The sequence below is a fragment of the Coffea eugenioides genome, chromosome 6 (genome assembly GCF_003713205.1).
Source record: "Coffea eugenioides isolate CCC68of chromosome 6, Ceug_1.0, whole genome shotgun sequence".
Lineage (NCBI taxonomy): Eukaryota > Viridiplantae > Streptophyta > Magnoliopsida > Gentianales > Rubiaceae > Coffea > Coffea eugenioides.
Window position 1 is genome coordinate 16760973 of NC_040040.1, and position 16913 is coordinate 16777885.

Genomic DNA, 16913 nt, shown 5'->3' on the forward strand with positions numbered 1-16913 from the left:
CTTAGGCACCCCATCAGTTCAATGATTCTTCAGTTTATTTTGCTAGGACAGCATACCTCGGTCAGCTTAACACCCTTCGCCGAAACCGTGTGTTGATACTCTTTCCTGTCCACATTCAAAACTCCAAAGTTATATGTGCTATTTAGTACCATTATTTTTTTCTCAAATTCAATAATCTTACCTGAACTTCATCCATGGATTCAATGGTGGGACTGGTTCTGCGACCTCGCTTGTTCCCGCTATAACCAGTTCTTCCTCCCCACCTAAACGATCATTCCTTTTACTGCTTCTTTTCCTTCCCATCCTGCCCCTGAACAGTCAACATTGTAATGCATTATAATGATGCCAAATCTAACCTGCCAAGACCTTACGCAAGCACTGGCCACTTGCCTATTCGATGAAGTGGGTGCTGCACCGTGTTCTGTACCACCACTTGTTTCGGCAAGTTCTTCTCTGTCTGCTTCCTGAAGTGTGCTTCCTGCTCGCGTTCTTGCCATGTAAACTAATGTTTTTAACAAACATATTGCACTTCAGTTCCAAAATTTTATTTCCAGCCACAGTCATAACATATCATGAAGTACTGCTAAACATAATATATGAGCATCAAATATTAGTCACACTAGTTATAGTACAACCTGTAACATTTTTTCTCACACTCAGTAACTCATTCTTCACAGTTTGTTATTTATTCCAACTGCCACTAATCTACATAATCTGTTGTTCTATCTATCAAATTGTATTTCATCCATCATTTTCTTCTTCTATTTATTATGCTACTGTACAATACCAATGCAGTAGAATAGGGGGCCATCCAAATTTATAGTATCTTCATGATATTCTATAGACCAGTATTATTATTGTAACTTCTGATCTATTACGTGTAACAACTATCAAAGATGATGTCCAACCAGAACAATTATTGTACAAGTCATCTTCCTTTTCACAATTTGTTTGTCTCAATACCAAATTTTCTGGTTAATTATCCCTCATTTAGTCATTTCATAATCTATTCCCCTGTCTATCAAGTTCGATTCAATCACCTTCTCCTTTATTTATCACACTCTTGAACAATATGAATGAAGCAACAAACCCGTTAAACAATTTTACGTGTATGTTCATCCAATTTTACAGTGCACTTCTGCTAGTGTCACTACTAAATGACTGCATGTAATGACTATCCAACATGATGTGCACCTACAATAACTAGTAAGATTCTTAACCGTTATTCCACACTGACTATGCTAAACCTCATGATTTGTTATTCCGTCTGCCTCACATTGCCAACTTATAACCTACTCTCGTACTCATTCACTTCCAACCTAGAAACTTGTCTCTCTTTATGCAACTAAACCAATAACCTGTAACATCAATGTAGAAGAAAATATGAGAAGCACAACTGAGTACAAAACAGTAAAACTCTGTTATTTCTCTGTACATGTTAAACCACAACATGTAACAATTATCCAACACTGTGTTCATGCGCACGCCCTAATACAATAAACTTACACCAATCAAGACCCAAATACGACATCTCAATTTCAAAATAACATTTCCATTAGCAAGTATGAGACGCACAACTCAGTACAAAACATTTGAACTCTGTTATTTCTATGTACCTATTCAACCACAACATGTAACAATTATCCAACACTGTGTTCGTGCACACGAACTAATACAATAAACTTACACCATTCAAGACCCAAAAACGCCATCCCAATTTCATGATAACATTTTAATCCATCGTTTCTGTCATGTTCCCGTTGATCCACAACTTGCATTACTTCTCCAGTTTTGTGTTTATGCATAACAACGAATGTAGCAGTGTATGTTACACTCAACGCGTTGTACTACCTACTTACCGCATACTAATTATAATCTGCACCCATTTTTTCAATACTAACTCCCGAACCCATGCACACATTTTCTCAAGCAGTTGTGCCGCACGATTTCCCCCTTCTTTCCCACTCTCACTCTGTCATGCTATAAAAAACTAACACATAATACTCCTATCATGCTGCACTTACTCATTACTATACACAAAATTATGCTCACGTGATATCCCTCTAAGCGATCATCATTCTGTACGCCAACAACATCCACAAGTAAGGTCCTTCAACAAGCATGTCAATTCACACACGTTACTACATCATCGTAGGACTCAAAAAAATTTGAATACCTGACTGATTTTCGGTCGTTCACTACTCCCGCGCCTACGATCTTCCACTCTTCAACCTTGGGTTCACCTTTCTTCTTCTTATAATAAATCCGAATCACCAGAAATTTGTCCACCACTCCACCATTTCTTGCTTCTCCTTGCTATTTTTTTCCGTATCCAATGTTGCACTTCCACAGCTTTTCGCAATGTCACGCCGGAGAGTGTTGCCAATCTCGTATTTTCCCCTCTTATTTCTCCCTTCGTGGCTTTTCGCAAGCAACTGCTTCGTCTGGTTTGGGTGGGAGTCCAAGTGCGCCTTTTCATTTTCGACATTTCGCTTTGGGCGGGACTTTGCTTACTAGTGGTCATAACGTTCCGTTTCTTGCCGTTACGGTCAGCAGAGCATAACCATTTTTTTGACTGTCTCACTTAATAAAACGACGTCGTTTTGGGCCAAACTGAAGCCTTTTGACGTGGTTTATTTCTGGCCTTACCTTTCTTTTAGTGAGACAACAGCTCGGGAACGGTCAATCTGAGGACCGTTCCTGCCCCTAATCCGCGGTGCCTCTAATGCCTTTCCTCCTTCGGGACGCGACTTTGAAAGCATATCTTTCAATCAAGTCATCGGCCTCATAAGCTAGATCTCTAGCTTGTGAAATCCACACCTTGACCCTTTCCTCCGCATGTTGCCTTGCATCTGCATCTTTTAAGAACGATTGTATCCGCGTCAGCTCTTGTTGAAGTTGCTCCACTTGGTCACTCACCCCTTGTAAGAACTTCGTTTCTTCAATCAACAGGTTGCCAATTGTTTCGGCAGCAAAACTGACAACGGCCTCAGCCATTTTTGCTAGACAAAAAGATGAATTCTTTTTTTTTTTTTCAAGGAAGCATGTAGGTAGGTTTAAGGGTTGTACATTTGAGGAAGTGATGACACCTCCTACTTATATTCATCTTCTTAAACTACATAAACTAGAAGGATTGGAGGGAGGGAATGAGTATTAATTAGGTAATTCATTGCTTACAAGTTTCTTAGACAGCCCAATAAGTTGTCCCTGATTCGGGATGCAATAAGCTTTTTCCCCACAGAAGAAAAGCATCCTCTTCCATATAGATACTGTGATTTATCAAAGAAAAGAAATGCATCTCAGATCCTTTTGAAAGAAATTAACAGCGGATTTTTCTGATACCAAGTACGATAACGAAGGAAAGTATAAATAGTATCAAATTAAATTCCTTATGCCTATATCCATGTCTCTATTTCATATTGACCAGATGTTCCATACCTCATCCAGCTATGTGAAGAAGGCAAGAAGATCCTCTTCTCTATTGAATACTTTGGTTGAAACATTTCTTTACTAGTGAGGATTGCGAGCTATAGCCATGTGGCCAATGCGATTGCTATGACTCATTGTAATTTGATGATTATATTTTATTTATTTAGTACTAGTGGATTGTAGTGAAAATAATTGATTAGTGTAAGGGGAAAAAATTATGTATACATCTGTAAGTATGTCAGTTGGTGCGTGTGCGTGTATAAACTTTCAGTATTTCACAAAGTCATAGGCTTTTATTTCTATCTAGCAAAGGTTATATTTCAATTGCTGGGGTTACTTTTATAAAGAAATTTTTTTTGATCGGTGTTAGATTTCTTTATGGCGTTATGCTTATTGAGAAAGGAAGATTCCAGCATATGTGGTTCACAGGTGCAGTACTCAGTTAGTGGCAACAAAACAAAGCTAGCACAAGTAGAGGATATTTCTTGTCAACTGTACTATTCTTGACGAAAGGAGTTGATTGCAAGTCCCCGCGGTTAATTATGTTTCGTGTCAGGGCCTCTGATCTAATACCATTTAATTTTCCACACTTTTTCTGCTTTCTAAGTGCAGATATTTTTTTTTTTAAAATTTTAACAGAGAAGGTTGGAGTTTAAAAAATGGAGAGCACGAAGAGGAGATTTGAATCCAATACCTTTGAATCGCAACGTCTCAATTTTAACTATTAGATCAAAACTTTCTTGATTTCTAAGTGTAAATCATCTTGCAAAAAAATGAACATAATTTTTAAGTTATTTTGACAACCTCTAGAAATCCGTTTTAGAGAGAGAGAGAGAATGCCCACTTTTACATCCAACCCAACAATTTACCACATAGAAAATTAAACATTCAATGACCAAAACCTAGAAGACCTCATGCATTGAACTTTTAAACTTTTTGGGGATGTACTTTTGGGGGCTTTTTAGCCTCTAGATCCAATCTTCGCCCAAATGAACTTATCCGTACTTTTTTTTTTCCTGTTAGTTCCCGGAGACTTTGGACAACTTGAACATAATGGCATAAGCTAGTCAGCAAAATTCAAAAATATAAAAAAAATCTGTACCTAAAACATTAAACAATGATAATGGACTAAAATGGAAAAGGAAAACCACTACTGAGATAACCTATTGTGTTGTTGCCAAGTTGGGATGCATAAGAAAATTGGTCTTTGATAGTAGTGTTTGTTTGCCGGTGAAAGGGGAGGAAAGTGAATGAAAATAACTTTCTTGCCAGTTTTGAATATTTGTTTGTTAGGAAATTTATGGGACCCACTACATTCCCCTCATTTTCCTTGAAATTTTTCTTGCTGAAATTTATACGAAAGTGAGTCACCGAAAAGTTTCAACTAATTATCGTTTACAACTCCTTTCTTTCTAAATTATTTCCTCTACTCTAAACTTCTACATAAATTAGAATATCTTAGAACTTACAATTCAAAAAATTGGCTTGTAATTAGACATTTTATTCTTATTTTAACAACTAATGAATTAGTAATTTGTTGACTTTTTACGACATTAGTACTTTTTTTTGTTTTGCATTTTATGCTCCTCTTTTATGTCTATATATATATATATATATATTTGTGAAATAGCTTACACACGCACATACACACATATTAACTTATGGTTAGAGAATGTGATTAATTTTGAGGTAACAATTCTTCCAATATGCAAAATGTTATATTTATTACATATATTAAATACCAAAAAGAAGTTTAATATTGAATATTTTCTATTAATGAATACATTAGCCAATTTTTTTTGCGACTTTCCGGTTAAACAAATACAAGAATTTGTATTTTCTTGCATCATTTTCTTGTTAACCAAACACATTTAGGAAAATTAGTTTCCTTCCATTACCTCATTTCACTTTATTTTTTTCCCACGACATACTTTTCTTGCACGGTTTCCCCCATGAAACAAACAAAGCCTTAGGTTTTCAAGGACTAGGCGACCAGAAAGGCTCTTGGCAACCGACGATTACCATAACCACAGCAAAGTCCAGCTACGACCTGCCTTTTTCCTATCCTTATGGATATTTTGCTGTCGTTAAAAGGCTGAGCCTCTTTTGCTCACTGGGCTAATACATGCATTATTAGATTGACTAAAATTTTGAAGTCTTAATAGTTTTATGTACACAAATTTGAAAAAGATTATGCTATGTATCATTGGTTGTTTTGTATAAAACCAAACGATGTAACATTATCCTTACTCAAATTTAAAGTTTTACCAATAATTGAAGTATTATTATTCACGAAATATGATAGTCAAAAGTTTATTACACATTTCTTACGGCTTGCTGAAAACTACGAATATCTTTCAGTTCATTTTATATGAAATACAAAAAAAAAAAAAAAATTATCTCCGTTGTTTACTAATTGTGCTATCTAGGGCATCTGCGCTATTTTTTGTTGTTTAAACAAAAAGGTATTATAAAAAAAATCATTAATTAAAAATATAATCTGCATTAAATTACAGTACAAACTCTAATTAGACAAATTACATCAAGAAATATGCAGAGTATGAGCTGAGTGAAAATCATAGACATGAGACACATAATTAATACAAGGGGAGGCTCGACTCCGTTGTACTATAATGGAAAAGGTTTGAGAGCATCATATTCCAGCAGTGAATTAATCTTGCCCGTCAAATTGATCCTAACAGCACAAGTTAAAATCAATTAGGATCAGTTTTAAGTACCACACAAGGCTTAATGAATCAAATGGATGTATGTTCCGAAAATTGAGATGCTAAACAAAGAGAAATTAATCAGAGGTACCTACCTGATCTGCTGAGTCAGGATAAAATATTACGCACACTAATGGTGGGTATATGGGAGACTTTGTCAAAATCCTGTCCCTTATCTTCACCATTTACTGCTTGGATTCTATCTGTGAATTCCTTTGGCATCGATGCAATGTTCAACTCTTTCAGCGTTTTAACGTATCTCAATCCATTGGGAACCATCTCCAGCTTCGTGCAATATACAATTGTCAAGACCGAAAGGTTGGGCATGGCTCCTTCATCAACATCCCACTTCTCCAAGTTCCGTAGAAATTCAAAACGAAGAAATCTAAGTTGGCCAAAACCTGTTGCCTTGCACCTCATCTCTTTCCCGAGAATATTTAGATCTCGCAAGTGGAGTGACCGGAGATTAGGAAGCCTTTCCAGAGTTTCCATGGAATCTTCCTCTATCTCCATTGTGGTTAGTTTCAATTTAAGAAGGCTTGCATACATGTACTGTGCTTCGTACCTGGGGAAATTGGCCAGTGGACCATGTACCTCCAGGAGTTGAAGATTGCGACTAGAGAAACATTGACCAACAGCATCTGACAATTTCTTCTTGGTTAAGGCGACAGCGGGTGTTATGTCATTGTTGAAGACAATAATTAGGGATGTGCAACGCACGTGGTCTGAGTTTGCCATTAATCTATGGATTTCTACAGGGAAGTACTCGTCATCAAAGTTCCCCGTGAACACCACGGCGGATAATACTCGAAGGTTCTTCAATGTGGATATATCTTGAGATGAACAAGTCGGAGGACAGAAGTTTTCCAGGATCTCTAGCTTGTCCAATCCCTTGAGTCGCAATTTCTTGCAGCACAAATTTAAGTTAAACTTGCCCACCATACGGTCAGCGTAATTAGCCGGAAGATACAAGTGCCTAAGCTGTCTCATCTTCCAAAGCACATTAGGTATTCTACACACTCCGGCTCGTAAATCAAGTGTCTGCAAGTTTTGTAAGTTGCCCAAGGACGATGGCAAACAGAGGAAAACTGAACCTCTCAAACTCAAGTATCGCAGGTGGATCAGCTCCCCAATAGCTTTTGGGAGCCTCAAGTGATCTGCTACTAGGATAAATACACTTTTATGTATGGGAGCTTCCGAGAACGTAGGACGGATCCCTTCAATGGCCAACACTCTGAGCATTTTGAACCGATTGAATTGAGATTTCATTTTCTTAGGAAGACGCCCTTCATAACCTGAGACCAACAACGCGAGTGACCTAAGGTGCCTAGTATTTCTCTTCTCAGCTGGAGGGACATATTTCCTTACATCCTCCTTGGAAAAATGGACGGCTAGACGGTAAACTCGTGAGTGATCATTGTTGCCATGCTCATCGAGAATTCCATCATGGTAAAAGTTCATGGATAACAAGAAATTCTCTTCTTTGGCCTTGAGCAAACTTAGGTCTCTCATTAAGTCATGAAGGCGACACGAAGCAAATGATCTTCCAACGGAGGATAGCATCACATCATCATCATCAGGGGCTTTACCTTGAACCATGCACCGTGTTACTAATTCTCCCAGGCATCTTTCTGCTACATCCATCATTGATTCTTCACCAGTCTGATCTTTTGTTGATATTATACCCTCCGCAATCCATAACTGGTACAATGTCTCTGTGTCTATGTCAGAGTCTTCTTCATATCTACTCAAGTAAAGGAAGCAAGGCTTCAATTTGTAGGGTAAGTCATTATAGCTTAAAGCTAAAATCTTGTGCAGATTTCCTTCTTCTTTGATCAAGTTGTTTCCTCTTCCAAGATGAGCTTTAATGTTTCTTTTGACAGTCGCCCACTCATTCAGGTCCTTCTTGGTGGCAAGAGTTCCGCTGAGTACTATAACAGCCAATGGAAGACCCCCACATGCTTTCACCATTTCCTTCCCTAAATTTTCCAATTTTTTGAAATCTTCATGTTCTGTCAAAGAGAGATGATGAGTTCTATTAGTCTTATTACTTATAGAAGTGTCGAGTTGCTCAATGTATGTGCACTACATTGAATTAACTCGTGTACCAACTAATTAACAATTTAACATGTCTGTTTACCTAGTTTAGACTAGCATCATGAGTATATATATATATATACGCACATTGAAAATAAATATTTATGCATAAATAAACATTCTAAATAATGGTTATCTTGTTAGCGTTTCATGTTGAGATAGAACTCTTAGGATACTGAGAAGGCAGAGTTATACTATTAAACAACGTAAGAGGATACTGCTCTTTAAGGGTTGACAGTTGATCCCGATTGTCAATTTTGTTGCTTTGCTCTAGAATCTTTATCACGGATGTTTTTCTATTTTCTGTTTGTTGTTGCTATTAAGGAGGTTGTGTAAAAGACAATTTTTGGTGTACAGAGCAGCAACTAATTTCGATGAAAATTGCGTAGGGTGACTTTGAATTGCTTATCTGCTCCTCGGATTCTTTTTGTATGGTTAATGAGAAAGGTGGCTATTTTTCTGCTATTGTTCATAAGCTAGAAATTTGGATGCGTTCAAACAGCTTGTGGCTCATCCTCAAATAGAAGTGGAGCAGATAGAACAATGCTGAGGCCACTGTTGTTAGCTAGAAACGGTGCAAGGAAACTCTCCAGAGGCCTTGAAGCCAGGACTGCTTGCGAGAGGCTCGAATACGAGTTCGGTCAATATCGAGTTCAAGTCGAGGTCGAGCTAATCAAGTCGAACTCGAACTCGAATTCGAGATCGAGTTCAAAAACATTAAACTCATTGACTCGCGAGCGGCTCGTGAGTTCGATTATATATATATATTTTTTTTATTTTAATAGTAAAATTACATATATATTCCTAATATTTTATTATTTATTAAAAAATTTTATTATTTTATTTATTTTTAAAAATAAAATAATTATTTTTTTAAACTAGAGTTCGAGCTTGATATTTTGAACTCGTTGAGCACGAGCTCGAACTCGAGTTCGAGTTTCATAAAATTAACTGGAGGCTCGACTCGATTAGATCAAAACTCAACTCGACTCGACTCGTTTGCACCCTACTTGAAGCTATATGATGAGATGAATTCTATTTTTATGTACTTTTGCCTGATGCTTGTATATCTTAGCTAGATTATTTCACTCTTGTTATTCTTTTGTACGTGATTAGGACTATGAATCTTATGTTACACCAAAAAGTATAATGATAACAAGCGCCCTACTTTAATTATGAGATAGAACTCAAGTTAAACATGATTCCATTCCTCTCTCTACCTATATTTTCAGACTCGGATTGGGTATCGTCTCGATCAACCTCAGGAGTTAAGGGTTAATGGATTCGATCAGGGTCGAATCGGATGACGTTATAAATAAAAATTATTGAAAAATTAAAATATTATATGTAAAATACCTAAGAGTATGTTAATATCAAAAAAGGTATATTCATATATATTTGATGTTTAAATATATTGAACAAGAAAATATTAAAAAATTAGAACAATCAAGTAGCAATTTATATATTAGTCAATAAACATTGACAAGTTTAGAATTAAAATTATAGACTTAATTGAAAAGTAACAACAAACTTTAAGATAATATTTATAAAGTATGAAATATTTGAGATATATTAATAGTTTTTAACAACTTAAGGGTCAAAACATAATACTAAAAATGCTTTAACCCCACATCACATTCCCATTTCTTTCTCTACTCCCGACGCATTCCATAGAGCACAATTACCAGAGTTTCATCTTCCTCCGTCTCTTGCCATACTGCAACTTCTTTCTTCTACTACTTTTTTTTGTAATTTCATTTTCATTCTTATTTTGTTGGTTATTTATTCTCAAACTCATGAAACATCAAGATTTTATCTGTTTTTTTCAAACTTTTCTCTCCTCCACTCCCTTTTTTGCATTTTTTGGTTCTTTTCTTCTTTTGAATTCAAGATTCAAGATTAGATCTTGTTTAAAAAAAAGGTTAAATCATTGATTTTTGATAGTTGAATTGAAATGAAAGAGTGAAAATGGATTTGCAGAGGAGGGGAGAGCTCACGAGGATTTGGGGCTAGAGGTAAGGAAGAAAAAAAATTCAACAAAAAGGAAAACTAAAAAAATCCGATTTTTATCGGTTCTTCCGGTTTCTGGACCGGGTTTGATTGAGTTTCTACCAACTCAAGTTTTTAAGATAACTCTGACCGGACATTTGGCCGATTCCGATTCGACCGGTCCGGTCCAAATTTAAAAACATGGCTCTCTACCCTAAATCTCTAAATCCAACCCATAGCATTTCACGTATGAAAACTATGAATAATCCAAAAAAGAAAACAAAAGTAAAACCTAACTGAGTTGCTTCCCATTCTAATGTAAAATTGTTTTGTCCAATTTTTTTGAATTAATTGAAACTATTCTAGAGGAAAAAAATTAAGAAGCTTTGAGAAAAATTTAGCCAATTCCATTGAGGAAGGATTATCTACTGTTGTTGTTTAGTCAATAAAATTTGAAACAGAAGATATGTAAAGGGGTGCTAGACTTTTGGGAGAAACAGAAGTTTTGCCCGTGTTTAGGGAATTTCTCTCTTCCTGTACATTGTGTGCTTAAATCAATAAAAGTTGTGAGCTTAACAAAAAAGTGGGAAAAAAAAAAAAAGAGCATAGACCAAAAACAGGGGAAAATACTCCCATACTTTATAGTCCATTAATTATGAACTCCTTATCAACCACTCATATAGTCCATTCACTCAACTAAAGTGACGTTCTCTTATACACCGCAGTGAATGTACAAAGTATACGACTATCTCACAAAAAGGCGGGGTCCACTTTTAGGTCCCTCAACCATTGTGAGACCCGGTCTAGACACCGCAGTTCATAATGACCAAAAAAAAGAAAAAGAAAAAGAAAACACTTTACTTTGTGCTCTAATAATTCTTTGTTTGACTCCTGTTTGAATTATCATTTTTTGTGATTATATTTTTTTTTTCACATACATCAAATTATTATAGTAATTTTTTCATGAAAAATGCAATTCAAACGGGCCCTTTTGGCAGAAATCAGTATTAATATACATCTTTTCTTCTCTTGCCTTTGGCTTTTAGATACAGTAATTAAAATTGCATGGCAATGTAATTCCTCCTGTTATCCTCTAGTAGTTTCTTTTCTTTTCTTTTCTTTTTTATCAAAGGTCAGCAATATATACATACACCTATATTATAGAAGAGGGGACAGATCCAACTGGGAGCACTAAAACACCTCTCACCCCGACAAAAATCTTAGGTATATTTATGGTAGCCAACAACTTAAGAGATAGTTGATTAATTTCCTTTCTTTAATTACCATGTACTAAAAAGGATAGCCACAACAAACAAACCCTCAAGATCTACAGTTTATCATCCCTAGATCAAGGAAAGCCCAATTTAGCAAACTAATTAAAAAAAATAAAGTGTTTTAAGAAGTCATGTACCTCCATGAAACCTGCCCCGTAAAGCTTTCCTCTGAAGCAGCTGCCAACTTTCGTCCTCACTTAAAAAGCGCGGTTGGTGGTGAAAACCACTGGGATCAATATGCAAAGCCACATCTTTATTGCGAGAGGTAACCAAGATCTTGCTTCCGTCGTTCCTAATTGGAAATGCTTGCTTTATACATTCCCATGGTTCTGTGGCCCAAATGTCATCAAGAACCACAAGACATTTCTTGTTTTGCAGGATTTGAAAAAGTTGCCTGACTAGCTCCTCATCCCTCCACTCCAGTATCTCTTTTCTCTTTTCTGGGATTAGGCTTAGCAAGATCCTTTGCAAAATGTCTTCCTTTTGCCACTTTTGCGAGACACATACCCAAGCAAGACCATCAAAGCAGCGCCTCATTTCAGGGTGATTGTATACCTTTCTGGCAAGAGTTGTCTTTCCCAAGCCACCCATCCCACAGATGGAGACAACTCTAAAGTGTTGATCGATCTCATGATCATGATCGCTTCCCCTCAACAGATGCTTTACCAGCATCTCAACATCATCCTCCAATCCAACAAAGTCATACTCGACAACATGGGAATATGTCCGCCTCAATTGTTGATGCGATGAACTACTTGCGCCGTCCTGTCTTTCCATCACAGCTGCGATCCCATATTCCTGAAAACTTTTGGTAAGATCAGAGATTTTCGTTTTCAGAGTCTGAATACCCGTTTTTGTGGTGTGCCTAGCATAGCACTCATTCAGGATACCAACACATCTCTTTGTGATGCCTCTAATGCCTTTCCTCCTTCGTGACGCGACTTTGAAAGCATATCTTTCAATCAAGTCATCGGCCTCATAAGCTAGATCTCTTGCTTGTGAAATCCACACCTTGACCCTTTCCTCCTCATGTTGCCTTGCATCTGCATCTTTTAAGAACGATTGCATCCGCTTTAGCTCTAGCTGAAGTTGCTCCACCTGGTCACTCACCCCTTGTAAGAACTTCGTTTCTTCAATCAACAGGTTGCCAATTGTTTCCGCAGCAAAACTGACAGCCGCCACAGCCATCTTGGCTAAACAACAAGATACAAGATTTTTTCTTTCTATTTATATTCGTCTTCAGAAACTGCATAAAAGAGAAGGATAGAAGGGAGGGAACGAGTGTTAGCCTGTTAGGTAGGTAATCTGACCAGTCTAAATAGCCGTGTTATCGAGAACTCAGGGCCGACTTGGAGTCAACTGGGCTAATCTCTCATAATATACCCAAAAAAAAAAAAAAAAATCCGTCAAATGTATATTTGATAGAGGGGTGGTATAAAATTATATCTGCCGTGTCTAATCAGTACAGTAAAAATCTTATTTTTAATCGCTGCAGCCTGCAGCGCATGAATTTTTTTTGTTTTTACTCAGCCGCTACCGTGCAGCACGGTAGCGAGTGACAATTATAAAAATGATCAGTCGCTACCGGTAGCGGTTGACCTTGACCGAAAGCAATTTCGAGGAGATAGCCAATGAAAATGCGAGTGACAATTATAAAAATGGTCAGTCGCTACCGGTAGCGGTTGACTTTGACCGAAACCAAATTCAAGGAGATAGCCAATGCAAATGCGAGTGCCTAAGCCAAATGGGAGGAACGAGTTCGGCGGGTTCTTGGCAGCATTGGCCACTCTCCCCCGGCTTGAAATCTTTTGCATCTTCTTCTCCCAAGAGTGCAGGATCATGATGAGCCTGCATTGCAATTATGAGTAGCTCCACACCTGGTCCTGGGCAGAGTCATTAAAAAAATTAATTTTTATAATGGAAAATAAATAATTAAGGTATATACCACAAGTATGACATATAATTGTTAAAAAAAATTTTAAGGAATATATCAAGAAAATATATACTTATTGAATTGTTGCGGTTCAAATTTCCAATGCTGTTATATAAGAAGTGTGTTTTTGACCATTTTTCGTCTTTCTCACCACACGGTTTTGTATCTTTAATGATGCGTTCTCTGGTGGTCCTTTTCACATTATTGCTCTGTAGGCGTTCATATTTCTTTTGACAACAGGAATTTCTTTTCTTCTTCTCCATGACAAATATTAGATTTATTAATTTATTGATATAATGTTCTCCATGACAACAGGGATCTATTTTTATTTTTTTTCCTGGCCATCCCTTAAATTAATAAAATGGGCCAATTTGATATTAAGCAGTTTGTAACAAGCCTGAAAATGTAATACAAAAAGCACAAGGTAGAATGTTACCAGGATCACAATCCCCAGACGTAAATTTATGTTCTTGAATATATAGATGGGCTCATCCAAGTGCGATTGATGATAGGCTCATCTCATGTTCGAATTGAACCCGAAAAGCTGTCGTGGCTGCTTCTTTGATAACATAATTTATGATGAATCTAAAAAAAAAAATTAAGATGAATCTCCATTTATTTTCGCAAAAACAAAGAACCTGTAAATTTTTTTTTCTGATATTTGTTACTGGAGACAAATGAAATAAGCCAAATTGATGGAAAAGCGGGACACCAAGTTACCTCTTATGCTGTTAATGACAGTTTCAAGTTCCATCTATTTCTGAAAGGCTTTTAAGAAGATGGAATCATCCAACCCTGTAAAGGCATTTAAGCAGAATTTCTAATCAATTCAACCAACTGAGAATAATTGATCTTCAAAAGATAATGAAAACAACATGCTTACCAAAACAAACATACACGCAGAAAGGTCGTAACTTGAAGAAGCACTCAAGAAAACTGGGGATAATTTCTTTTCAAGTTTAAATATATATTTCGTTACGTAAAATATTTAATTGTCATAGGCTATCATGATCGTAGTATTGCTTGCACAATTTCAGAATTGTTCTCCAGTCGCTTTCTGCGAGTTTGTGAAGACGTTGAAATGCATACCATCTTTAATTTCTTGAATTATTAAAACTGATCCAATTATATCTTTAATTTCTTGAATTATTTGAGTTCCGAGAATGTTCACAATCTGCGTTACTTTTCACAAAATTCCTTCACTAAGGGCTACAATTGTTCTGTATTATATGTTATTATATGTATTCTGTCTAACCTGTTGCTTTTATGTTTGTTAATGCAGGGCTAGATGCCTTCCATGATAGCAACAAGAGGTCTTCAGAGTTGGTTGTATTTTCATCAAAACAGTTAAAGGACGTTTACTGATGGGTTCGATGTAACAAAAAGGATTGGACCCAACCCCATTACCCATATGGTGAAGCATATTGCAGAACAATTCAGATTGGCACAAAGTCTAGAAATGTTGCTGTCAAGATTTGGAATGAGGACTCGGATGATTCACAAGTGATTTTATTTTCTGTGTTTTATAGGAAGAAGCAAGGTTCCTGAAGGATGAAACTACTGCTTCGCTTCCTAATTTCGTGAATGTGATCGGTACATGTTGTGGAAAAAAGGGCACTATCTATGATGTCGATCCACTAGATACCTTGCATAACATGACGACAAGCGGTAATTCAGATTTTGCACCAACAATGAGCATTAATGTTCTGAATTCAAGCAATGGCATATTCAAGAAACGGGTTACTGTGCCTCAGATGCTGCTTCTGCAAGTGATTCAAGAAATGGTTGTAAATTGTTTGAAGCAACTACAAGTTGTGAAAACTCATTTGCAGTTGTAGAGCAGAACTTCACCTTACTTTCTTATTGCCAATATATATCTTTGTCCTGTACTTAAAATACTGCTGGTCTATTTTCTTAAAGATGTAATACGATGTTTTTTGGGATTTACTTTCTTTCTTTTCTGCATGTGTTAGATACACGCTTGGTCCATCCACTCTGGAACGATGACTTGCTGCTAAACTTGATATTTTAATCATAATGATGAGCATAATCAGTGAATAACAACCTGTTTTTAATGTAAATTGAAAAAAAAAATTCAACAAATTAGGGAAAGTCATGGTCAAAACTTTCTTTAACCAATCGAATCCAATCAAATTAATTTGTTAAGTTTCGGACACCCCTTAGCTTTTCTCTTCCTTCTCCAAATGATAGTCACATTCTCTATTGCCTGCAAAACTTTGACGTTAGATCATTGTGGTCTTAACTCTTATCTGTATCAACATTGATCGATTGATTCATCTATCAAAATCTTTACCAGGATCACTCATATATCTGTGTTTGGGTGTATTTCACAAATTGATATGGATCATCTGCTATGGATCATTGCCGTCCAATAGAGGTAATTGTAAATGAGAACTCTGTCCTTCAATCTTTGTTGGTTTCCTTTAACACCTGATGCTCTGCTCTTCATGTGATGCTTAGTTATTTCGATTGCTGTTCATGTGATTCTTTTGCGAAAAATTTCGTTGTAGTAATGTATATCTAGCAATTTTGAATTCGTCCAGATTTACTAATCTTTTTCAGAGTTCTGAAAAATGTACTTTTTCATTTTTGGTAAGGTGTGGTTGTTTCATTGATGTTCAAGAAAGTGTAATAGACAAGTGAATCTATTGGGAAAAGGATCAAAAACAGAAAGGGACACTAATAACTCCAAGCAGAATTCTTCTGAAAGGCTTCTACTAAATTAACATAAGAAAGCATTTTATCAAACTTAAGAGTCAGTCATTCTCACGTGACATTGTGGCTGGGCAGGAAGGACAAGGAAGGAGAATCTAAAACTTTCTCTTCTGGGTAAGAATATTTCTCAAATGCATTGATGTTTAGTTTGGGTTTTGTCATTTGCATTAGGTCTATGAGTTGGTTTTGTGGATGGGAACATAGTTTATTGACTGTTTTTCCATGGCAATTTAGCATCAATCTAAAAGAACATGGAAGAAAGTTTGCATCATTACCTTTCATACAAACAGGTTCATATGAATTTGTTCATAGACATGAGCATGTGTCTATAAAGCATACAAGTCAATATTGTTACTATTTCTTGCACAAATTTCAGAAAAAGTTCTTCAGTCACTTTCTACGAGTTGGGAAGATGTTAATGCATGCTTTCTCTACTTCCTTTAATCATTTGATTAATACAGGTGCAGCCATTAAGTTTATTGGTACTATTATTCACGAAGGTCTTTCAGTGTGGGTTACAATTGTCCTGTTCAAATTCCCTGATGTGTATTGTATCTGAGTTGCTGCATGTATTTCTGTTGCTGCAATGCTAGATGCATCCCATGATAGCATGAAGAGCTCGTCAGAGTTCCTCCATTTTCATCAAAACATTTAAGGGCATTCGCTGATGCTTTCGATGTAGCAGAGAGGATTGGACCAACCCAATTTGGTGAAATATATCATGGAACA

The 16913-nt window shown here is 36.5% G+C and overlaps 1 protein-coding gene across 1 annotated transcript; it reads right to left on the reverse strand.

Moving 5' to 3' along the window:
• Window positions 1-6011: 6011 nt before the first annotated feature.
• Window positions 6012-12734, reverse strand: LOC113773711 (putative disease resistance protein At1g50180). The gene is made up of 3 exons (XM_027318335.1): window positions 11653-12734; window positions 6251-8167; window positions 6012-6124 (listed from the first exon to the last, which is right to left on the reverse strand). Exons 1-2 carry the CDS (start codon window positions 12701-12703, stop codon window positions 6264-6266), a joined length of 2955 nt encoding a protein of 984 aa, XP_027174136.1. The 5' UTR covers window positions 12704-12734; the 3' UTR covers window positions 6012-6124; window positions 6251-6263.
• Window positions 12735-16913: the final 4179 nt, after the last annotated feature.